At 43.8% G+C, this 25656-nt stretch overlaps 1 protein-coding gene across 3 annotated transcripts in view; it reads left to right on the top strand.

Annotated features, from left to right (window-relative positions):
- The first annotated feature begins 3213 nt into the window (after positions 1-3213).
- TBC1D4 (TBC1 domain family member 4) overlaps positions 3214-25656 on the top strand; it is a 181689-nt gene continuing 159246 nt past the window's right edge. The window contains exons 1-2 of one of the 3 annotated variants that reach the window (XM_075852340.1): positions 3214-3293; positions 3700-4191. In XM_075852340.1, the coding sequence (XP_075708455.1) occupies positions 3745-4191 (447 nt within the window). In that variant the 5' untranslated portion in view covers positions 3214-3293; positions 3700-3744. Of the gene's footprint in view, positions 3294-3339; positions 4192-25656 lie in introns of those variants that run through there. The other 2 variants (XM_075852341.1, XM_075852342.1) reach the window with 2 other exon arrangements.

Genomic DNA, 25656 nt, shown 5'->3' with positions numbered 1-25656 from the left:
ATTGTGATCGGAAGTCACTGTCCATGGTGCTGAACCAGTTTAACTCTTTCAGCACCGTGGACAGTGACTGTATCCTGCCGTCGCGTACCCGAACATTTTTTGCCGGGTTCGGTCAAAACTAGTTCGGCCGAACCCGGTGAAGTTCGGTGCGCTCATCTCTAATTTGACACTCCGTTTGGATGTTTGTAAACAGAAAAGCACGTGGTGCTTTTATGTTTACATTCATCCTTTTGACAGCTCTTGCGCGAATCACGCAGTTCGCACGGAAGTGCTTCCGTGCGGCATGCGTGGTTTTCACACACCCATTGACTTCAATGGGTGCGTGATGCGCGAAAAACGCACGATTATAGAACATGTCGTGAGTTTTACGCAACGCACTCGCGCTGCGCAAAATTCACGCATTGTCTACACTGCCCCATAGACTAATATAGGTGCGTACGACACGCGTGAAAAGCACGCGCGTCGCACGCGCGTATATTACGCTCGTGTAAATGAGGCCTTACAGCGATCGCCGTAAGTCGTTGAAAATAACGGCGATCACGTGACCGGGGACAGGACAAAACGGTCCTCGGTTTGTGCTCCGGGGCCTCAGCTACCTCCGTAGCTGAGTCCACGTAGTTTGAGCGCCTCCCAGGGACGCTATCTTATGGCAAAGCGCCGCCGTGAAAAGGTTGCGCTCTGGCATAAGTACCCTTAAAGGGAATGTGTTGCCAGAAAAACATGTTTTTTTTTTTAAAAATTAAACATTTAGTGTGTGGGTGATTAAACATTGTTCAAATTTTTTTTATTTTTTTCGCGAGTCAGGAAATATTATAAATTTTTTCTAATTTATAATACTACCCATTTTTGGTCACTAGATGGAGCTAGTTCCCAAAATTGCAGCATTGCAACATTGGGTTAAAAGCCCTCGCTCTAGTGAGCTCCCAGCATCCCCCCCTCCTTTATCCTGGCTAGTGCCGGGATAAACGAGGGGTTTGAAAGGTTTAACCTCCTACACTGTGTGTCGCCATTTTTTGAGGTAACCCACAGTGTAGTAGGTTTACATACAGTAGTAAACACACACAAACACTAACATACATTGAAATCTCTTACCTGCTCCTGCCGCCGCGGCTCCCTCCGGCCCGTCCGCTCCGTTTGCTGCCGCTGTTCCATGTGCACAAGTCCGGAAGCCGCGACCGGAAGTAGTAATATTGCTGTCCGGCCGCGACTTCCGGTCCACAGGAAAATGGCGCCGGACGGCGCCAACTTCGAATAGGACTGTGTGGGAGCGGCGCATGCGCAGTTCCCACACAGACGCCGTACACGGCAGTCAATGGGACGGGAGCCGTTCACAGTCCCTATGGGACTGTGGCTGCCGTATTCCATGCCTGTGTGTGTCGTTAATCGACACACACAGAAATGGAACAAAAAATGGCAGCCCCCATAGGGAAGAAAAAGTGTAAAAATAAGAAACAGTAAAACACAAACACACAAATGAATATAAACGTTTTTATTAAAGCACTAACATCTTTAACATATAAAAAAATTATTTGTGATGACACTGTTCCTTTAATGGCCACGTGAAAACACGTATAGGCGTTCATTAAGGGGTTAAGGGATAACTTTATTTACAACTCTATTGTTTACGTATAATGTATTAGCATACTATTGTATGCTAATACATTACACTGTGTCACTATGACACAGCCTGCTGTTTGGGCAGCACATAGTGTGCCGTAACAGCAGGCTTACTGAACAGACAGCCCTGGGTTCCTTTGTAGGTCCCCAGGGCTGACTGCAGAGGGATTCCCTGCTCATTGATCATGTCACGATCATAGAGGGGAGTTTCCTTTGATCATGCCGCGGTCATGGACCCCAGTTGTAGTTAGCAGGCTGCTCTAAGATCAGGAGCTGTTAGTTACAGCTCCTGCTAAGAGGATGAGCGCTCATCAGACTCTTCTACAGCGACGCCAAAAGACATCGCTGTAGACTGAGAACCTGCACCGCCTGACGGTGGGCAGTCGTTAAGGGGTTAAAAAAAAGGCTTCTGTGCCTAGATATTTCTGTTACCTACTTGTTATGGTGTCCCCTGGTGCTCTTATTTATATTCGGTCAGGACCTCTACCTAACCTGCTTAGTGCTGGAGAGAAGCCGCTTCTTATTGATCGGCCTGTGCGATAGCAGGAATCCCTTTACCATCCATGTAGAAAAGGATCCCGGTGGTAGGACAGAGATACTGGGCATGTGGGACCACCAGCACTGAACACAATAGGTGGACGTTTCCAGAGAGAATATCGGGGGCGCCATGACAAATAAATGACTGCAATATACGCAGGAGAATTTTCCATTTGAAAAATTGTTCTATTTTGCCTGATCTAACAGATCCATTTTATATTTAATCATGGGACACCCCTGGCCATACACGAGGTAGTGTTGTGAGGGAACGCTTGTTTGGTAAATAGCTATTGTTCCCGGCTCCACCATAAATACGCGGGCCCGGCTTGCCGAACGTGTATGTTTATTATAATGGGGAGAGGGCAATAAGCCTGGGTGTGGCAGTTGCCATTCTCCTGCAGGAACAAAGGATCAGGCACGTTGAAATCCCCTTTTCCCCTGATATCTGCATCAGGGGCCCGTAGACATTGGTGCCATAGAGCACAAATAACTTATTACCTCATGTTCTAACATGCTTGCGTATGACACACGTACAATGGACCTTACAGACAGAGCTGAGGATTTGGTCACCACAACAGAACATATAGGTGTGCTAATATAGTGGACGAGGTGCTGGAGCTTCTGTGGCCCCGTCACGTACATCCTTGTTGTTTGTTTACTAAATTGAACTACATCACAGCCAGTCTCGTCTATAGTAATAGCATTATTTGCATCATGTGATATAGGACATGGCATGGCAAGAACACAGGAAGCCGCTGTCTCCTCATGGTGCAGACACAGCACTGCACCCCACACCCTGCGAGGCGTCCAGTACAATTAGCGGACGGTGACGAGAGTTCAGGTACAGTGACCCCCCCCCCCCCAGACATGGTATCATCGGGCAGCTAAATGCACTATGCAGCGTCCTGCAAAGTGGGGCGATAAAACTTGTTGTTAGGGGTGTTCTCGGACACCGTCCATGCTGTGAAAGTAAATGGTGGGGGCCGCAGGGAGGAGCAGTGACTGGCAGCGGCTGCTGTTGTCGCATCAGCCTGGGGTTTCCCCTCGGTGCACGATTGATTCTTAGAGAAAGGGATCCCTGTGAGGAAAGGTATTACAGGCGCAGCCTCCTGTCAGTTTCAGTATGCTGCAAGCTATTGGTGAGAAGATACTGGGCAGTGGGCTGGCAGCAGGGTAGTGCAGGCAGGCGGGAGGTGGGGAGAAGCTGCTCTGCAGGATCTGTCATGACGAGGAGGAGGGAGGGGAGAAGGAAGCTCAGAACAGGCAGGAGGACTGTGTGGGAAAGCAGATCCTGCAGGCACAATTGTCTCTGTGGAGATCCTGCCATGTGCCTGTGAGGAGCTCCGCCACGCTTCATAAGTCTCCTCACTTTTACCTTCCTCTTGTATAAGGATTGTGCCTTCACAATGGAGCAGCTTATTATCACTTCTCCATAAACCGTTCATAAACGTCCATATATCCAGCAGCTTCCACATACAAGTCTGCAGTCCTGATAAACTACATATTACCAGGATCACTATAGTGCACTTTTTATTTCAATACTAGGATCTTCTACACACACTGAGTGTCTTATTCTTTTCTGGAGAAGCCATGGAGAGGAGAAGTTCAGCAGATCAATGTCACCCTCTGTTGGAGGAACAACCACTCCCTGACCGGACGGCCAAGGGGGAGAAAAGGTTTCGCTTGTGGTATGTTGGATGGTCCTCCCTAGACCGAAGGACAACTTTACCAATGCTGCCATGGCTAGTGGCAGAGATCCGAAGACGTGCAGAAAGGCAAGAGCCCCCTGGTTGTGTGGCACCTTGTCGAGAGGTTCAGCTCCTGTTAGTTGCCCCGCACCTTCGTTGCGTGCCAGCTTTGAATGGTGCCAGTGGCAACACAGCGGTCTTCATCTTTGAACACAAGGCACAGAACATTGCCCGCTTCATCCATAATAGCCAAGATCCCTCATATTTTGCCTACTTGATTAAGACCCAACCTGATAACCCAGAGTCTGAGATGGCCTGCCATGTCTTCAAGGCTAGTGATCCCAGTCAGGTGAGAAGTCAAAGACCAAAAAAAAAGTGCATCAAAGTGTCCTATTTAATGACGTATAGCCATGATTAAAAATGAGATATGTCGAGGAGTTAGTGTAGAGGATGTCATAGTAGGTAGGAGACGTCTGTAGAAGAGTGACCTTGAATGACCACCCAAAAGTTTTCCCTGTGCTGGGATGAGCGGTTTCTTGTAGTCAGGTTTGTTGATGTATACCGGGCACTGTGAATGGGTTGTGTGCCAGTTGTTGTTTTTACTATATTGGACGGCTCTTGACAGCGACACTACTTTGATGTGTGTTCTAAAGAACTAGGAAGTTGTGGTTGGCGTCTTGGAAGCAGGTATCCTGGTTGTCAACTGTAAGATATGTGGAGATGCGGAAACACGACTGAGTTCTAGCTGTTTTTATGACATTGTTACAATCACTGTTTGATATGGAGCGGACTTATGTCAGATGTTACTTGGAAGTTTACCTTTCCACACATCACTGCATTATTCCTTCTTGTACGCCTCAACTATTAGAGATGCAAAATATTAATAATAGTTCTGCATGATTGATTTTGGATAGTCTAACGTGTGATGACATCTGCTCCGCCATGGTACCTGGCAGGATCTAAGCGCCAAATGCACAAAATCGCTGAACGCATTAATGAAAAAGTTAAAGCATGCTCATAGAAACCGGAAATGTTGGAAATTAAGTAAAATACTTTATGCAATATATGCCTGGTCTGACTAGGCTTAACCACAACCCCAAGCTAAAAAACTGACAGACATGCTTGATACGTCTACAAAGTATCAACTGGCAGAAGTTAACCACAACTTTCGTTTAGTCTGACGCTGTCATTTGAGAGATTTTTTTTTACTTTTATGACCTCCTAATTGGAGAATGTCCTAAAAGTCTAATAAGTGGAGGTCCATACTCTAGGTACCCCATTGTTACCGAAAACATGGCCACTCACCATAGAAAAGCATGGGACTGTTTAACGCTCACATAAGAATAATTTTTATTGAGAGTGGTTGCGCATGTTTGGCTAACCCTACAGTGTGCATGGACCAGCCGGCACATTTTGGCTATAGCTTTGGTATTTATTAAATGTACATCTGAGTTTGGCAGCCCACAAAACCGCATCAGCCGTCAAGAATGACACAGCCAGAACAAAACCGGACGTCATTTCTGGCTTTTTTGGCAGCTTTCCCATTGTTGGTTATCATGTTAATGATTTTCAATCTTATAATCACTGTGTGAAAAACACACCGCAGTGCAGACTAAACTTGATGCTGTGTTTACATTGTTCCATATTTATTAGGCAAAGATATGTGTACTTATATATATATATATATAAGTGTGTGTGTGTATATGTATGTATATATATATATATATATATATATATATTAATAATAAAATCGAACAAAGATATAACATTGATCCTAAATAGAGAATAGACTCTCAATGTGACCGCCCCAGGATTCCCACTATCAACAAAACATGCTGCTGTATCAGACAGAACTGCACGGACATGGATGAAAATGTGTCTAGTACTGCAGTAAAGAGGCCACAGCACTCCAATGAGTGTTGCTGCCCTTTCATTATGCTGATCATGGGGGTTTGGGGTGTCATACACCCATAGATCCCACATTGATGGCTTAGTCTAAGGTTAGGCCATCAATGTTACTTCTGTGAAACCTTCTTACTACGAATCTAAGTGGTTTGCAAAAATTGAGATTACATATTTCATGGGTTTTTGAAATAGCGGTATACTTTGTTGTCAAATTTTTGCAAACTGGTCTTTTTGTGTGTTTTAGTTGTCCAGAATATCACCCACTGACATCAATAAAATATAAAAGAATGAATTGGGTATGTGTAGTAAAATATATCACCTTTAGAATGCAATAGGTGAAGCTTTTAAAGGGGTTATCTAGGACAAGGCCATCAATGTTAGATGAGTGGGGACCTGACCTACGGGACCCTCACTGATCAGCACAATGGTCCCATTCATTGTTTACATAGGCACAACATCACCCGGTCCGCACTGTTAAGCCGCTCCGGCTGCCTCCTGGCCCCGGATGTACATGAGTACAGAGTAGTTGGCTCTGGCGACGGAATAGTGGCCGAGCTGCAGGACTGCAGCACGGCCGCTATGCTATGTACGGAGCCAACTGCTTCTGGCTCTGTAGATCGTATAATAGGCAATAACATCTGGTGCCCGCTAGCCACTGGAGCACCTGATCGGTCCGGGTGTCGGACCCGCACCGATATGCTGATGACCTATCCGGTTAATGAGCCATCAGTTGTCCGGTAGTGGACAACCCCTTTTTAAGAGCTGTGTAGTTCAGTTACATCAAGTGAGGATATAAATAACTGCATGCTTGGAATTTTGGCAAAATTTATATAATACTGTTTGATAGTTTTTCATGTGTTTTTAGCCACAAACAAGTTCAGGTCCTAAAGGAAGGTAAAGTATTAATGAAAGTGTAAAGTATCAAGCAGCCTAGTTCATTAGAAGCATTACAAAAAAGTAATAAAAAGGAAAAAATATATATTTTATTCCTCCAAAATGTGTTTATATGTTTTGTCCTGATCATATCATCCATGAAAGGGGGTTGCCTGTCTTATGGACACCCCTCTATTAGTCAGAACGCCGTATCTCCCTTGCTAGAATACCCATGTTGCCTGTGGGGTAGAAGGATGTTGAATGCTGCAGGAGAAATGAGCAGTCATTGACTGGCGGTCAGCACATTCTCGCGAGACCTCTCAATTAAAAGCCCTTTTTAGTGTTTATCTTCTGACATGTCAGAGAGACAATAATCGCTAGAACGAACTGTGGTGCACCTTGGAGAACCATTTCCCCTTCAGCTCTTGTTGGTTCCTCTCAGGAGAGATGCTGATAACCTAGTCCTAGACCATGACAACATCTATCAAGAGTAAAGTGAGTGAGGCTGAAGGGACCCAGTGATGTGACAAGTGCCACAGCACCTTCTTTCTAGCAAACTATCTTCTGACATGTCTGTAAAATAAAAAAATATAGTGAAGTCATAGAAATCACTAAGCAGTACCAAAAACTTTTGGATACTAAACAATTCCCCAATCCCCTTCATACACAGTAGATATGTCGGCCGAACCCGCCATAATGTGTATGGCGGTGTACCGATGCTTTTCCAATAGCAGATGTCGGGGGAGAGAAGAGTCAGGCCAACATGCCTGATATGCGGGAGGAGAACATTAATAGCAACATGCCCGATCCTTTTGTTTGCAAGAAGACAAGATACTGCCAGAGCAGTTCTCCCTATTGAGAACGCATTCATGCTCGGCCTAACTGGTCGAGGAATTCGCCGAACTAGCGTTTAGCAGACCGCTATCTGAAATGTATGGCCAGCTTTAGTTAAAGTCCTGATCCATTGACACATACGTGTTTTCTGATTCTCTTGACTTTTTAATTGTTCCATAGTACAGAATCATGGATTCAGCGAGGTGCTCTATTCTAACTTCAGACATTCAGCTCTATTGTACATCACAATTTTGTAGAGGACTGCTACTCTCTCAACTGCAAAATGGTTCTCGTAGCAGTGAAAGGCTGGATTCACACGTGGAGTTTTTTATGCTGTTTTTGGTGCAGTTTTTTTTTTCTTTTAGCCAAAAGTCTGGAGTGGATCATAAGGGAAGAATAAGTAAAAAAAAAAAAACTGCATAAAAACTGCATATATGAATCCAGCTTAAGAGCAGGTTTAAATTTTTTTAACTGGTTGCCGACACAGGACGAGAATGCTCGTCCTGAGCGGCGGGTACTTTGCGCATTAGGACGAGCATTCTTGTCCTGTCTGACAGCCGGTGTCTGCGCGCGATCAGGAGTGGGGCAACGTCTGTAATACACAGCCGCAGCCCCGCTCTAACGTCTGAGAGAAGAGAAATCTCATCTCTCCGCCGTTAACCCCTTGAATGCCACGATCAAAGCTGACCGCGGCATTCAGAGGAGGGGGGACTGCCCTTTGATCGCCTCACAGAAAATCCCTGTGACGCGATCAAAGCCCATGACTTGTATGGCTAGACAGCCCAGGGTCCATTGAAGGACCCAGGGCTGTCTGACCATATTTCTTGTTGTAAGGGCATACTGAGGTATGCCCTAACATCTGCCTGTGTACAATCAGTACACAGGCTAATGTACTCGCATATAGATATGTGCCAGTACATTACAGTTAAAAAATAAAAATCTAAATTAAAAATCCCTTTATGGGATTAAAAAAAAAGTTAAATTAATGTAAAAAAAAAAGTAAATAATAAACAAATACACATTTTTTACAATAAATAAACTTTTTAAAATATAAGTCCCAAAACATGAAATAATATACACATATTTGGTATCGCCACGACCGTAACAACCTGTACAAGAAATGTATAACATTTATGATGATCGGTGTATGGTGTAAAAGCAAAATATTAAAACTGCTGTGGAACTGCTTTTTTCAGCATTTTTCGGCAAAATAAAAATGTATATAAATGAAACTATAATGTATTTGGAGCAAAAAAAAATAAAACCTACATAAAGTACAACTCGTCACACAAAAAACTAAGTCTCATACAACTGCGTCGTACAAAAAATAAAAACGTTATGAGCGTCGGGATGCAAAGAGGGAAATATAAAAAAAATTGTTCTGTCCTGAAGGACAAAATTGGCCGTGTCCATAAGGGGTTAAGAAGGCAATCGATGGTTAATTCACAATCTGATTTATTTAATAAACAAGTTTACAATCTAATTCCCAGTATAAACAATTAGTAAGTAAGAATCGAGAGAGAAATGTTTGACATTCCATGTTAGTAAGAAGATGTTATGGAAATAACTTCTGTGATTATTTCTGAGAGATTTCTTTGCTTTTGCAGTTCACAGCAGATTTTTATGCATTTCCTGTTTTAACGTTCTTTAATATAAGTAAAATACTTTGAGGTCTGTTAAGATATTGCTGCAAATTGAGCAAAACCTCTTGAGGGCAGGAAATGAATCTCTTATTGGGTCTCGATTTTTCTTCTGTGATTGTGACCCTGTTGTATAGTTCATTGAGTTGTGATACTAAATGTGCCTACAAGCTCCGTTCACACATGAAATCCAGGCCATGGTTTCCCTCCAGCAGTGAGCTACGCTTTGTCATTTGCTTGTTTTGGTCAATTTCTTGCTCATGTGAAGGATATACATTTTTGAAGTATGATGAAATTCCACTTTTATGCAACTTTTGCCCATTGTGCCTTAATTTCATGGCTGTCAGCCCCCTTTTGGAAAAGTACATTGGGGCTAATAATGCAATCCGATTGGTATATTATGCTAATGGACCCTTCTGCCAGTAAGGCTTCGTTCACATCTATGTCAGGGCTCCTTTCACGTCTGGGCTCGGTTCAGCGGTTCCGTCAGAGCTTTCCGTCAGGGGAACCCATGAACGGAACCCTGACTGAAACAAACGGAAACCATAGGTTTCCGTTTGCATCACCATTGATTTCAATGGTGACAGATCTGGTGCAAATGGTTTCCGTTTGTCACCGTTGTTTGAGTTTCGGCGTTTTGACGGAATCAATATCGTAGTCGACTGCGCTGTTTATTCCAGCAAAACGATGGAACCCTTAAACAATGGTGACAAACGGAAACCATTTTCACTGGATCCGTTACCATTGAAATCAATGGTGATGCAAACAGAAACCTATGGTTTCAGTCAGCGTTCCGTTTATGGGTTCCCCTGACGGAAAGCTCAGACGGAAGCCCTGATGCAGATGTGAACGAAGCCTAAGAAAAGTGTGTCTTTTAATTACTATGCCCTTCATGTTGCATTGTTATTTTTCGCATGAATGTAATAGGATTACTCTTCTTCGCTGTCACTACCAAATGCTAGATAACAATCCAAGGTTTTTAACCTTGTCTGGCTCCAATTTTTAGACATTGCAGAGTGAAGTTCAAGGGTGTACAATGAAAAGTGGGATTGCCAAAGGACAAGCGAATAATGCTTACAGACTGTTGTATTTTTCCTTCCTCTGGGCACATTTTCCCTAGTTCTTCCTTTTTTTTTTTTTTTCAAGAACTAGTTCTGGCAGCTTGCATCCTATGTACATAAGAGAGAACAGGGTCTTCTGAAAGCCTTATTTAGCCTTGGCCTACAGTGTGCGTAGAATTTATCTGGAAATAGAGTTAAAAGAAAAAGTTAGTGAACCCTTTCGGATTACCTGTATTTCTGCATTGAGAACTATCAGACCACATTTTATTAGTAATCAAAGTCACAAGAACAGAAAAACACAAGGTAACTAAACTAATAACATACTGTATTGTTCATGTCTTTTATTGAGTGAACATTCACAGAGAGAAATTTTATGGGGTGGTCCGGGCACAGGACGTTCTTTCATACTGATGACCTATTTACAGGATAGTTCATCAGTATATGATCGGTGATGGTCCGACACCTGTACCACACACTGATCAGCTGTTCCGACTGCTTCCGGGCACCAGTTGTTATGCACTGAATGCAGTGTTTGGTGCCAGAAGCAGATGGCTCCGTACACTGTATAGCGGCCGTTCTGCAGTACTGCAACGCTTCTCCTATTCACTTGAATAGGAGCAGAGCTACAGTACTTCAGCTCGGCCGCTATACTGTGACTGGAGCCATTTACTTCCAGCATGTAAGTCCGTTGCCCCGAGGCAGCCAGAGCAGCTGATCGGTGCGGGTGTTAGACCCCCACCGATCATATACTGATGACCTATCCGGTGGATAGGTCATCAGTGGGAAAAATTGTCCCATGCCCGGACAACCCCTTTAATAACCTGTAGATTCCCCTTTTAGCAATAATCGCCCTCATCAAACGTTTCCTCTAGCTGCAAATCGGATTTGCATCACATTGAGGAAGAATTTTGGATCATTCCACCCTGTAAATGTGTTTCAGTTCATCAATATTTCTGGGATGCCAAGTGTGCTCAGCTCTCTTCAGGTCATGCCACAGCATCTCGATAGGGTAAGGTCAGGACTCTGACTTGGCCATCCCAAAACACAAATCTTCTTTTTCAACCATTCCTTAGTTGATTTACTAGTATGCTTTTGGTGATTGTATTGTTGCATCACCCAACATCTCTTCAGCTTGAAGTCATGGATTGTTGCCCCTACATTCTCCTGTAAAATATTTTGTTACACCTTTGAATTCATTGTTCCCCTCAACGACTGCAAGTCATCCAGGCCCTGAGGCACCAAAGCAGCCCATGATGCTCCCTCCCCCATGCTTCACACTTGGGATGAGGTTTTGGTGTTGGTGTGCAGTGTTCTTTTTCCTCCTAACATAGTGTTGTGCATTGGTGCTAAAAGGTTCTACTTTTGTCTCATCTGTCCACAGAACATTTTCCCAGAAGCATTGTGAAACATCCAGGTGGCCCGTGGCAAAGTTGAGACGGGCGACAATATTTTTTTTTTTTGGTAAGCAGCGGCTTTCTTCGTGGTTTCCTTCTTTGAACACCATTCCTGTTCAGTGTTTTCCTAAGAGTGGACTCATGAATAGAAGTCTTTGCAGTTTGTAGTCTTCAGTATGTGTTCTGCGGTCACCTTTTGGTTCTTTCCCACTTTTTTCAGGACTGCCCGTGGTTCTCTTGGAGAGATCCCAACAGGACCCCCACTTCTAGGGGGAGTAGCAATAGTTCTTACACAATTTTACTAGCTTTTTCTCCCTGCACTGTGGCTGTTTAAAATAAAAATCATAAACAGTCCAACAGTTTTGTGTTATTAGTTTAGTTAAATTGTGTTTTTTCTATAATTGTGACTTAGATAACCATGAGACCACATTTTATTAGTGATCAATGTACCGATCCAGGTCATTTTTGCAATTGTATGGATGAGGCTTGTTTGAATTTAGCAAAGTAATCAGTTTGGCAATAATACAAAATAAATGCCATTTTGCAGGGTATAGCTGGTCACACTAAACTATCAAGAGTATAATAAGCAAATAAAAAGACATATGTATATTAAACCTATTTAAGGCTCAAATCAACCCTTGGAGCTCATAATCTAGTTTATTTCTCTTAAAGAGGCTCTGTCACCAGATTTTCAAACCCCTATCTCGTATTGCAGCAGATCGGCGCTGCAATCTAGATAACCGTAACATTTTTTTTTTTCAAAAACGAGCATTTTTGGCCAAGTTATGACCATTTTTATATTTATGCAAATGAGCCTTTCTTAAGTACAACTGGGCGTGTTTAAAGTTAAGTACAAGTGGGCGTGTATTGTGTGTGTACATCTGGGCGTTTTTACTTGTTTTACTAGCTGGGCGTTGTGAATGTATGATGCTGACGAATCAGCATCATCCACTTCTCTTCGTCAACACCCAGCTTCTGGCAGTGCAGACACACAGCGTGTTCTCCAGAGATCACGCTGTGACGTCACTTCCTGCCCCAGGTCCTGCATCGTGTCGGACGAGCGAGGACACATCGGCACCAGGCGACAGAGGCTACAGTTGATTCTGCAGCAGCATCGGCGTTTGCAGGTAAGTCGATGTAGCCTCTGTCGCCTGGTGCCGATGTGTCCTCGCTCGTCCGACACGATGCAGGACCTGGGGCAGGAAGTGACGTCACAGCGTGATCTCTGTAGAACACGCTGTGTGTCTGTGCACTGCCAGAAGCTGGGTGTTGACGAAGAGAAGTGGATGATGCTCATTCGTCAGCATCATACACTTCTATTCACAACGCCCAGCTAGTAAAACAAGTAAAAACGCCCAGATGTACACACACAATACACGCCCACTTGTACTTAACTTTAAACACGCCCAGTTGTACTTAAAGAGGCTCTGTCACCAGATTTTGCAACCCCTATCTCCTATTGCAGCAGATCGGCGCTGCAATGTAGATAAGAGTAACGTTTTTTGTTTTTTTAAAACGAGCATTTTTGGCCAAGTTATGACCATTTTTATATTTATGCAAATGAGGCTTTCTAAAGTACAACTGGGCGTGTTTAAAGTTAAAGTCCAACTGGGCGTGTATTGTGTGTGTAACATCTGGGCGTTTTTACTTCTTTTACTAGCTGGGCGTTGTGAATAGAAGTATCATCCACTTCTCTTCACAACGCCCAGCTTCTGGCAGTGCACAGACACACAGCGTGTTCTCGAGAGATCACGCTGTGACGTCACTTCCTGCCCCAGGTCCTGCATCGCGTCGGACGAGCGAGGACACATCGGCATCAGAGGCTACATTTGATTCTGCAGCAGCATCGGCGTTTGCAGGTAAGTCGATGTAGCTACTTACCTGCAAACGCTGATGCTGCTGCAGAATCAACTGTAGCCTCTGGTGCCGATGTGTCCTCGCTCGTCCGACACGATGCAGGACCTGTGGAAGTGACATCACAGCGTGATCTCTCGAGAACACGCTGTGTCTGGGCACTGCCAGAAGCTGGGTGTTAACGAAGAGAAGTGGATGATGCTGATTCGTCAGCATCATACACTCCCATTCACAACGCCCAGCTAGTAAAAGAAGTAAAAACGCCCAGATGTACGCACATAATACACGCCCAGTTGTACTTTTACTTTAAACACGCCCAGTTGTACTTTAGAAAGCCTAATTTGCATAAATATAAAAATGGTCATAACTTGGCCAAAAATGCTCGTTTTAAAAAAAACAAAACGTTACTCTTATCTACATTGCAGCGCCGATCTGCTGCAATAGGAGATAGGGGTTGCAAAATCTGGTGACAGAGCCTCTTTAAGAAAGGCTCATTTGCATAAATATAAAAATGCTCAGAACTTGGCCAAAAATGCTCGTTTTTAAAAAAAACAAAACGTTACTGTAATCTACATTGCAGCGCCCATCTGCTGCAATACGAGATAGGGGTTTGAAAATCTGGTGACAGAGCCTCTTTAAGGGTCCACAGCAAAGTTGTGTGCATAGATCCCATGCGCTAACACATTGAGTCCGTACAGCACTGTGTGCCACCTTATGGCGCCTCCATGAGTATAATACCACTGTAAAACCACAAGTGATGGGGCATTCCAAAGAATTTTTTATGGACTCTGTACGAATACAGTAGAGGATATCATGTTTACATATGTGAAATATGAGCTCCAGGATATTTTTACAGTGGCTGACAGGTAACTTGCAGGAATAATAAAGGATTTGGCTCAGGATAACAACTCCTGACCATATGCCCCCCCCCCCCCCCCCAGAACAGCAGACCCAGTGTTTCTATGCTTTACATGGACATCTATTTTTTTTGAACGGCTGCCATGTAATTCTACATATTCCTTCAGTGGCTGCTGTATGCCAATGTGAGGCTTCCCCCGGTGATCACAGCATGGGGGCAAGAGAAGCCGGACTCGTAGTGATCAGCCGATGACCATCTAAGTTTACAATGTGTTCCATGCAGATTTTGTTGCAGAGTAGTGATTGAATCACTCTACTATGTAAAAGGAGCTTTCCGACAATAGGAATATGTGAAATATTTGCACCTTTATACAATAATGTGCAGAAATACTACACCTAGGCTTCAGGAATCAGATTCATAACACTTTCTCCGTGGTTGGGTGCATGGCATAAGCTGTATTACGTATATTATTTGACAAGAAGCCAAATAAGTGCTGTGATTTAATGAGTAGGTGCCTGGGAACAAGATGATTGTTCCTGGTACATGGCTGGAAGTAGACTGACACTGACAGCCTGAGTCCAGTATCTGCTTTACTGATACCCAGACACAACTTGTACAGGCTGTTTATCTGTGTCTACATAGGGGCAGATTTATAAATGTCACAGTAGGTAAAAACTTTTACACATGCCAATAAATCGGGTAAACGAGCATATGTATGATCGGGCACTAGCGATCACTGCCCGGGGCAAAGATCAGCCGATGAACAAGAAAAAGCATTGTTTATACGACAAAAAAAAATGGTTGGTATTCGGCTGCACATCTCCTTGTGTAAACATGAAGATGTGCAGCCAACATGATGCAAATGTATGAGGACGGGCGATCGTAGGAACGATCATTAGTCTCTATACATTACCGACGATTGCTCCATGTGAATGGAGCTAAACCGTGCCCATCAATATGCTGCGTTGTTGGTTGGTGCTTTTTTTCATGACCAGTTTCGGGCAGTCTAAAAGGACCATTAGAGTGTACCATTTACTGTGCCATATTTATCAAACAAATGAGACAGTTCTGTCTTTTTCAAAAGAGGGTGTGGCCAGCTAGTTGCCAATGTTTGGCATAGGCACCGAGTCGTTTCCAAACATTTCTATTGACCCGACGTATATAAGAGTGTTGATTAATAAAAAATAAAAAAAAGTATACTGCCTTAGCAAAACATGAACTAGTGGTTTAATAGTAGTTTTTATAGGTTATAGAAGTAATGTAGTTAAAGAGACTCTGTCACCACATTATAAGTGCCCTATCTCCTATGCTCTTTATTTAAAAAAAACTATCTATTTTCACCACTTTATTAGCGATTTTAGATTTATGCTAATGAGTTGCTCAATGGACAACTGGGCGTGTTTTACTATATAACCAAGTGGGCGTTGTACAGAGGAGTGTATGACGCTGACCAATCAGCATCATGCACTCCTCTCCATTCATTTAATCAGCGCATAGGGATCCTTTTAGATCACTATGTGCTGTCTTATACTTACACATTAACAATACTGAAGGGTTTAGACAGTGAATAGACATTCCACGGGATGTCTATTCACAATCCCTGCACTTCGTTACTGTTTCTGTGGTAGTTACAGCAGAGCAAGCGTAATCTCGTTGTAACCTGTCATCTACAGCGTAATCTCGCGAGATTACGCTTGCTCTGCTGTAAGTACCACAGACAGAGTAACGAAGTGCAGAGATTGTGAATAGACATCCCATGGAATGTCTATTCACTGTCTAAACACTTCAGTATCGTTAATGTGTAAGTATAAGGGTATGTGCACACATACTAATTACGTCCGTAATTGACGGACGTATTTCGGCCTCAAGTCCCGGACCGAACACAGTGCAGGGAGCCGGGCTCCTAGCATCATACTTATGTACGATGCTAGGAGTCCCTGCCTCTCTACAGGACAACTGTCCCGTACTGTAATCATATTTTCAGTACGGGAGAGTTGTCCTGTAGCGAGGCAGGGACTCCTAGCATCGTACATAAGTATGATGCTAGGAGCCCGGCTCCCTGCACTGTGGTCGGTCCGGTACTTGAGGCCGAAATACGTCCGTCAATTACGGACGTAATTAGTGTGTGTGCACATACCCTAAGACAGCACATAGCGATCTAAAAGGATCCCTATGTGCTGATTAAATGAATGGAGAGGAGTGAATGACGCTGATTGGTCAGCGTCATACAGTCCTCTGTACAATGCCCACTTGGTTATATAGTAAAACACACCCAGTTGTTCATTGAGCAACTCATTAGCGTAAATCTAAAATCGCTAATAAAGTGTTGAAAATAGATAGTTTTTTTTACATAAAAAGCATTACTGTCACCTACATTACAGCGCCGATCTCCTTATGTAGGAGATAGGGCACTTATAATGTGGTGACAGAGCCTCTTTAAATAGCATTTCCACTAAAAATATTTATCTGGGTCCTGAGTCATCCTATTCTGTAGAGGTAATACAATTATAGGAAACCAGTTATAGCTGTTACTCTTCGTTCACATCTGCATCTGGACTCCGTTCATGGGTTCCTTCAGACCTTTCCATCACGGGAACCCATGACCGAAATCCAAACTGAAAAAAACGGAAACAATAGGTTTGCAGCACCATTGATTTCAATGGTGACGGATCTGGTGCAAATGATTTCCGTTTGTCACCGTTATTTTGGCTGAATCAATACCGTAGTCGACTTCGCTATTCATTCCGTCAAAACGACGGAACCCTTAAACAACGGTGACAAACGGAAACCATTTTCACCGGGTCTTTCAACATTGAAATCAATGGTGGTGAAAACAGAAGCCTATGTGTAATGAAACGGGGTAGGGAGACGACAGGTGAGCCCTAATCTACCCGCAACTCAGTCCCTGCCTACTTGCACGGCCCGTCCTAAGTGACGGCGTACAACTGGGCGACGGTCCCTACGCTCAGTAAGTGCAAGACAGACAACACAAGACAAGGGCACACAGAAGCAAAGGGGGAAGTAGGGGCAGTTGCCCACGGAGAAACCGTGAACAACAGGCAGTGGTGAACGAGCCGAGTCAAACCAGGAGAGTACGTAGTAGCAAAACAGAGCAGGAGAATAGTCAGGCAAGCCAGGGTCAATAAGTTACAGCGGTCAATCAGGTAAATAGCAGAAATAGCAGAGCCAGGAAACCAGACAATCACAGGCAAGGAACAAGCTGCAAGTGAGGGTATAAATAGACCAAGGACGGGAGCTAGAACCGTCAGGCCAGGCTGTGATAGGTTCTCCCTCTTTTCAGCCTGCAAGCCTGAGTGGTAACAGATCGCGTCACTCTAGCAGACCTTGGAGCTGATGAAGGCTGATTAACCCCGGGCGTCGACACAGAACCTGTGTCTGGCAAACCCTTTACACTATGGTTTCTGTTTTATTTCCTTTTGGATTCCGCTCATGAGTTCCCCTGACTGAGGGGTCAGACGGAACCCATGAACGGAGTCCCAACGCGAATGTGAACAAAGCCTAAGCAGGAAAGCTATGGGGGACAGAAAATCTGGCCACCTTTTTAAATCTCCCATTTATTTATTTCCTGTCCGTAACATAGCACCAACATACCCTGCAGCACTGTACACATATTGTGATCACTCACATCAATCCCTGTCCTCAGTTGTGTTCACAATCGAATTTCCCACAAACTAGAGCCAATTTCTTAGGATAGCCAATGGTGGTCATATTGGTTTTCACTTTGTAATTGTACAGAGGACTTGGAATTGCAGAAATATAATATCTTGCTGTTTGTGGTTTCGCTAATTTGTGTAGTAAAACCCTTAAAGCACCCCAATAAGGCTTCTTCTCAAATATATTTCCTCATTGTGTAAAACTTAAAATAATATATCTTTTAGAGGATTGAAATGCCAACTGTACTGACGTAGGCAAGGGGAAGGAGTTAACCTGCATTCCATTTCTTTTTTGGGTGTAACTCTTGTGCAATTAACATTGACAGTCTAAACGTTTTCTCTTTTCTCGAAGATAAGATACTGAGAAAGTCTGGCATATTCTTTCCAAAACAGCAGCAGCCGTGCCAAACTTGTACAAAGGCTGTTAGAGGTGGTTTTATTAGAATTAAACCGCATTTTGCACATTTGGGTCATGTTAATCTAATGCTGCTCCAGAGAGCAGTACTCTAAACAAATAAAATCATTTATTTAAATAACCTATTCATTCCTACACTTAATACAATAAAAACCCTGGCATCCGCAAAAAAAATCTATTTATACCTAAATTGCCCAACGAACGCCCTGTAATTTTTAGGATCCATGGAGGGAAACCCAAGTTCCAGAAGCATACAGTACCCGTGCATGTGTGCGTGTGTGTGTGTGTGTATATAATATACACATACATACACTATATGGACAAAGGTATTGGGACATACCTCTTAGTCATTGAATTCAGGTGTTTCATTCCGTCCCATTACCACAGGTGTAAAAAAAATCAAGCACCTAGCCATGCAGTCTGCCAAACATTTGTGAAAGAATGAGTCCGTCTAAAGAGCTCACGGAATTCGAGCGGGGTACTGTAATAGGATGCCGCATTTGAAATAAGTCAGTACCATTAACTGTGAGTGGTATTATTGCAAAGTAGAACCATGGAAACTCAGCCACGAAGTGGTAGACCATGTAAAGTAAGGTTGCCAAGTGCTGAAGTGCATACTGCATAAACGTTGCCGCAACAATTGCAGAGTTCCAAACCTCCTCATACATTAACATCCACACAAAAACGGCGCCGGGAGCTTTCTTGGCATGGGCTTAACATGGCAGAGCAGCTGCATTCAAGTTTTACATCACCAAGCACAATGCCAAGCATCGGATGGAGGGGTGTAAAGCCCACCACCACTGGACTCGAGCAGTGGAAATTCTCTATTTGGCAGTCTGATGGACGAGTCTGGGTTTGGTGAATGCCAGGAGAACGTTACCTGTCTGACTGCATTGTGTCAACTGTAAAGTTTGGTGGAGGACGGATAATGCTATGGGGGTGTTTTTCTGGGGTTGGCCTAGGCCCCTTAGTGCCAGAGAAGGGAAATCTTAACACTTCAGGATTCCAAAATATTTCGGCCAATTGTATGCTTCCTACTTTGTGGGAACAGTTTGGGGAAGGCCCTGTTCTGTTCCAGCATGACTTTGCCCCAGTGCACCAAGCAAGGTCCATAAAGGCATAGTATGGTGTGGAAGAACTTGACTGGCTCACACAGAGCCCTGATCTCAACCCCATCAAACACCTTTGGGATGAACTAGAACGGAGATTGCGAGCCAGGCCCTCTCATCCAACATCAGTGTCTGACCTCACAAATGATTTTCTGGATGAATGTGCAAAAATTCCCACAGACCCACGCCAAAATCTTGTAGAAAGCCTTCCCAGAAGAGTGGAAGTTGTTTTAGCTGCAAAGGGGGAACAAACTCCATATTAATGCCTATGGATTTGGAATGGGATGTCATAAAAACTCCTGTAGGTGTAATGTGTAGGTGTTCCAATACTTTTGTCCATATAATGTATATGGCAACCTGTATCCTGCCTACTATTATAAAAAGGATCTCAGACTTTTGGGGATCTGATCTCCCCACCGCCCCCTTGCTTTATTTTTTAATCCCCTCCAACCTTCCAGTTAGATTATTTCTGATTCCCTCCACACTCTCATGGATAGAGCAATTCCAGGAGTAGATCTAGATAAAGCTACTTTTGCCTATGATGTCAGATCATATTGAGCTAAGACTACGCTATTGTTTCTGCGAAAAAAATGGAAACTTTATGGAACGGAAACCAACTCCAACGGAAGTTGGAGGGGTTCTGTTTGCAATAGTGCAGTCGACTGTGCTATTGATTCTGTCAAGAACAACGGAACCCTGTCACAACGGTGACAGATGGAAACCATCAGCTAGGTTTCCGCCACCATTGAGTTCAATGGTGAGGGAAACGGAAGCTGAGGTTTCCGTTTGCCTTTCCATTGAGGGGTTAACCTGACAGAAACCTCCGACGGAACCTCTCAACGGAAGGGCAATGGTGATGTGAACAGGCCCTTATCCATTCTAATTCTGTGTAAAGTTACTGCTCCTCGGTATCTCCCTTCCAGTAATTGGCTTTTGTCAAGTAAAATTCATTCACCATACCATATCACATTTTTCACCAGTGCTGGATTCTCAGCTATACTGCTCATTACTGCTGTATAATCTACTCCATGCTGCTGGAGCTTCTATATATGAGATAGATAGATAGATAGATAGATAGATAGATAGATAGATAGATATAGGAGAGCCGGATTCTCCTCTTCTTTGTGTGCAGTCTATAGAAGACATGATAGCTAATAAGCTTCACCCACTAGCTCAGAGACAACTGAGAATTAGAGCCTGCAGAGGGGAAAATGCAGAATACAAGTCATATAATGGCCAAAAAGAGTGTATTCCTCATGTTTACACACATATGACCGCTTGTACTGAAAAGTACTTATTAGCTATACTTAGCCCTGAAATCCTAAAAGCTGCGGGACTGATCCCGATGGTAGCAATTGCTACGGATGTGGCCATGACTTTTAGACTACTGCTTCCTATCAGTGGCAATATGTGGGGAATTGATAGTCTAACACACCGTTAACATGTCGTGGTCAAATCTGTGACATCTGTTAGGGTCAGTCACAAGCGGCAGATTTCGTTGCAGACATTTTTTGCGACTGAAAATCAGTTTAATTCATCTGAATAGGGTTGTTTCTGCAGCAGGTGCAGAAGTTCCATACTGATAAACGGAACTGATTTTTAGTCGTCAAAAATCTCTGCAACAGAATCTTTCGTGTGTGTGACTGTACCCTAAGGCGACATGCACACGATGCGTATTACGTTTCGATTTGCAGCGCGTGTTTCCCTGTAAAGGATTTTAAGTAATCACGTTGCAGAATTTTTCTGCACTTTAGGCCCCTTTCATACGGCAGTATTTAGGTCCGTATTTTGCATCAGTATTTGAAAGCCAAAATCGGGAGTGGTTGCAAAATACGGAAAAAGGTGCAAATCTTTTCATTATACTTCTTCTCTGTGGACGTTTCACTCCTGATTTTTGGCTTCCAAATAATGATTCAAAATACTGGCCAATATACTGTCATGTTAAAGAGGCCTAAATTCACCTGCGGTTCAGATTTTTAAATCTGCAGCATGTTCGTTTATCTTGCGTCTCCGTCTCAGAATCGTTCGGCTGCGCAGCCTGGGGTTAAGAGCGCAAGCTGAAATTGATTCTCACGGAGAGAGAAGGCTTTGAATAACAACCCCCCTTTCTGTATGTCACTGCTCAAGCTCTAAAAGAATTTAAAAAAATTTGTGTAAATTATGATGTTTTTTTAAGTTAGAAAATATCCTAAAGGATATGTACAGCTGTTGTGAGATTTTTTATTAAATTAATACATTTAGTGGTTCTATGCAACTTTTAAAATCACTTAACATTTTTTTAAACTTTTTTAAGATTACAGCTTCTATGTTTACTGTATACTTAGAAGCTGATTCTGTCCGTTCAGCTGAACTGACGGACTCTGCTTTGACAGAACGATATAGCTACTGTGTATACAGGACAGATGGAAGCTGTATCTTAAAAAGTAAAAAACTAATTTTAAGTGATTTTAAAAGTTGCATAAAAACACTGAATACATTAATTTAATGAAAAAAATGCTGACAAAGGTGTATGTATCCTTTAAGTTAGGCATCTTACACACCAACGTTACTATACGTTTAACTGTCTTCCGTCAGACCAAAGCAACGGTTCCGTTAGAATTACCATTGATTTCAATGGTAATTATTTTGTTTCAATTGCTTTCCGATTGTCTCCATTCGCTAGGTTTCTGTTTTTTTTTGGGAACGAAAACAAAAGTGCAGTCTGCAGAACGTTTGTTTCCATTAAAAAAACGGAAACCTAGCGAACTGAGACAAACGGAAAGCAACTGATACAAAAGAATTACCATTGAAATCAATGGTAATTCTAACGGAACCGTTGCTTTGCGTTTAATGTATCGATCTTCTCTTTCTCTGACGGAAGAGAGGTAAACGTATAGTAACGCTAGTGTGAACTTAGCCTTATTTAGCACAAGGTGGGAAAGTTGCAGGCTGTCACTGTAGTTCCTTAATACGGTCCCATATATACCCTTGCACAAAAGTGATCAGTAATATCTGCTGACTGCTTATTCCTGGCTCACCTAGCAGGTGAATGAAGAAAGACAGAACTTGATGAACCCTTTGTCTGCTTTTAGTCAAACCTGCTCTGCACAAACTTGTTTATACAGTAAGTAATGCTTGACTCCTGGTTTACCGGAGCTGACAGGCATGTTTTCATTTGCAGAAACGAACGTAATAAACTGATATCTGCATAGTGTTGATGTCTTCCATTAAGGGTCAATAGTGTTGATTTTATGACACTTTTATTATTGCGATATCAGGAATTCTCCAACATGAACATGTCGTAGAGTACAAACTATAGCCATATCCCTTTCTCCCATAGACTTCAAAAGAGAGTGACTGTATACACGCAGCCAACTCTCCACCGGGAACGGAGGAGTGGGTACTCCTATTCTTAGAAGGAGTCCAGCGGTTGGACCCATACCGATCAGACATTTATGACCTATCAAATGTGGAAATTATCACATTAATACAAATTTTAAATTCATGCGCTGTTCGGTTAAATTATTGTAGTGGATTTTAATTTTGGAAAATCTTTTAGGGCTCATATACACAATCCTTAAGTAATAATCAGCCTAAGCTTAGTTCAGTATACAATGGGCCTCATTTATCAAAACTGCCTAAGGCCTCATGCACACGACCGTAATAGTTCTTACCGTCCGCAAATAATCCGATGGCCATGGATACACGTCCGTAGCCATCCACAATTGCGAAAGCGCCAATAGATTTCTATGGGCGACAAGAATAGGACATGTTCTATATTTTGCGGATCATTTCTACGGCACGGACAAAAATTTGTAAATATAAGGAAATGTGTCCGTGGCAATATAAATTAATGGTTCCGCAATTTCCAGTCGTGTGCATGGGGCCTAACAGAAAAACTGGCCATGTAATCCATAGCAACCAACCAAAGCCCAGCTTCATGTTTGTTCATGTTTTTAGTTGCTTTCATGCGCTATGAATGTATTGTGCTTTTGTAATGTACATTATTTTGTCTTTATGCATTAAATCATGCTACAGCCCTTACTGGATACAAGATGATGAAATATGAAGATGCTGCGAACAGATTATGTATATCGGGTTGAGTAAATCCCCAAAGGGGTTGTCTCCCAACAAAACCCTTCTCCATATGCCCTATTAGGCCATATGGACTTCATTGAGGATGGGTCCTCCACCCCGGAACGCCCTCTGTGTGTCAGAGCTGAGAGCCACTCTGGAGGACCCAGCATGTTCATGCATTACATGGATGGCAATTCATTTTAATGGTTGGTATGTAATGCTACATTTCCCCTGTAGTGACTGCTGCAGGGGAAATGTATGCTTAGATGCATTTATACGAGTTCGACTTACAGCTAAAGTGGTTGTCTTTGTGAGACTTCGGATTCACCTTTTTTCCTTAATGTACCTCAGATTAAACTTTTTATTATATCCAGAGCAAATTCTAATCTATTTATCTATAAAGTTAAGGTAATTTTGCACTTGCTTTATATTTGTTATAATTGTATTTCGCTACATCATGTCTTATAACCCATTCACATCCACCGTTGCGATAAGAATTCTGCAGGATTCTGAGCTCACGTTTGCTCGTATTCTCTTCGTGTTGAACATCTGCAGGGGATACTTCTGTTATGGGAAGTTTAATATTTACACCAAACTGTTTTCTGCACACATTGGTGGTTTTCTGCAAACTTATTCTTAAAGAAGTGCCAGGATTTTGAATTCTCCGCCACTTCTGTATTATCAGATCATCTAGATCAGGGGTCTCAAGCATGCGGGCCGCATGCCGCCCCTGGGGCTGTCATCTGTGGCCCGCGGGACACAGAGCCGCTAGTACAGACTTTGCTCCGGGACTCCGGAATTCCCTGACATCGCTGTCCTCATATGGACAGCGATCTCTGTGGCTTCCCCAGAGCCGGAGTCCCATGCAGAGCGCTAGTATCGGCTCTGCTCCGGGACTCTGTGGAATTACCTGACATCGCTGTCCATATATGGACAGTTTGTCAGGGTCTTCCCCAGACCAGTGTCCAGGGCAGAGCGCTAGTATCGGCTCTGCTCCGGGACTCTGTGGAATTCCCTGACATCGCTGTCCATATATGGACAATGTGTCAGGGTCTTCCCCAGAGCGGAGTCCCGGGCAGAGCGCTAGTATAGGCTCTGCTCAGGGACTCTGTGGAATTCCCTGACATCGCTGTCCATATTTGGTCAGTGTGTCAGGGTCTTCCCCAGAGCGGAGTCCCGGGCAGAGCGCTAGTATCGGCTCTGCTCCGGTACTCTGTGGAATCTTCTGACATCGCTGTCCACACATGGACAGTGATGTCTGGCGCTTCCCCAGAGCTGTAGTCCCGGGCAGAACGCTAGTATAGGCTCTGCTCTGGGACTGGGGAAGCCTCTGACATCGCTGTCCATACATCAACAGTGATGTCAGGGGCTTCCACAGAGCAGGAGTCCCAGTGATGGCAGGAGCACAGCTGGAGTCCCAGGAAGAGCCTACTAGTGCTCTGCCTGGGACTCCAGCTCTGGGGTTGCCCCTGACATCCATGTCCATATACGGACAGTGATGTCAGGAGCAGAGCTGGAATCCCAGGCAGAGTGCTAGAAGCGGCTCTGCTCCGGGACTCCAGCTCTGGGCAAGCCCCTGACATCACTCTCCATATATGGACACTGATGTTAAGGGCTTCCCCAGAGTTCTGGCGCAGAGCCTATACTAGTGCTCTGCTCCGGGACTCAGGCTCTGGGGTTGCCCCTGATATCACATTCCGGTCCAGGAGGATCCCCTGACTGTGTATGGACAGTGACGTCAGGGGCTCCAACAGTAGAGGAATCCCCAGCCAAAGTGTCGGAAATGCTCTGGCTGGGGATTCCACTCCTAGAGGGAGCCCCAATGGAGCTAGCTACTTGGGGTGTGTGTTGCATTATCTGCAGAGGACACTATAGCAGCATCTGCGGAGGGCACTGTGGCAGCATCTGCGGAGGGCACTGTGGCAGCATCTACGAAGGGCACTGTGGCAGCATCTACGGAGGACACTGGCAGCGTCTACAGAGGGCACTGTGGCAGCGTCTACAGAGGGCACTGTGGCAACATCTACAGAGGGCACTGTGGCAGTATGTACAGAGGGCACTGTGGCATTATCTACAGAGGGCACTGTGGCATTATCTACAGAGGGCACTGTGGCATTATCTACAGAGGGCACTGTAGCAT

The sequence above is a fragment of the Rhinoderma darwinii genome, chromosome 2, assembly GCF_050947455.1.
Source record: "Rhinoderma darwinii isolate aRhiDar2 chromosome 2, aRhiDar2.hap1, whole genome shotgun sequence".
Taxonomy (NCBI): domain Eukaryota; kingdom Metazoa; phylum Chordata; class Amphibia; order Anura; family Rhinodermatidae; genus Rhinoderma; species Rhinoderma darwinii.
Note: the sequence above shows the minus strand (reverse complement) of the source record. Positions and strands in the feature narration are given on the sequence as shown.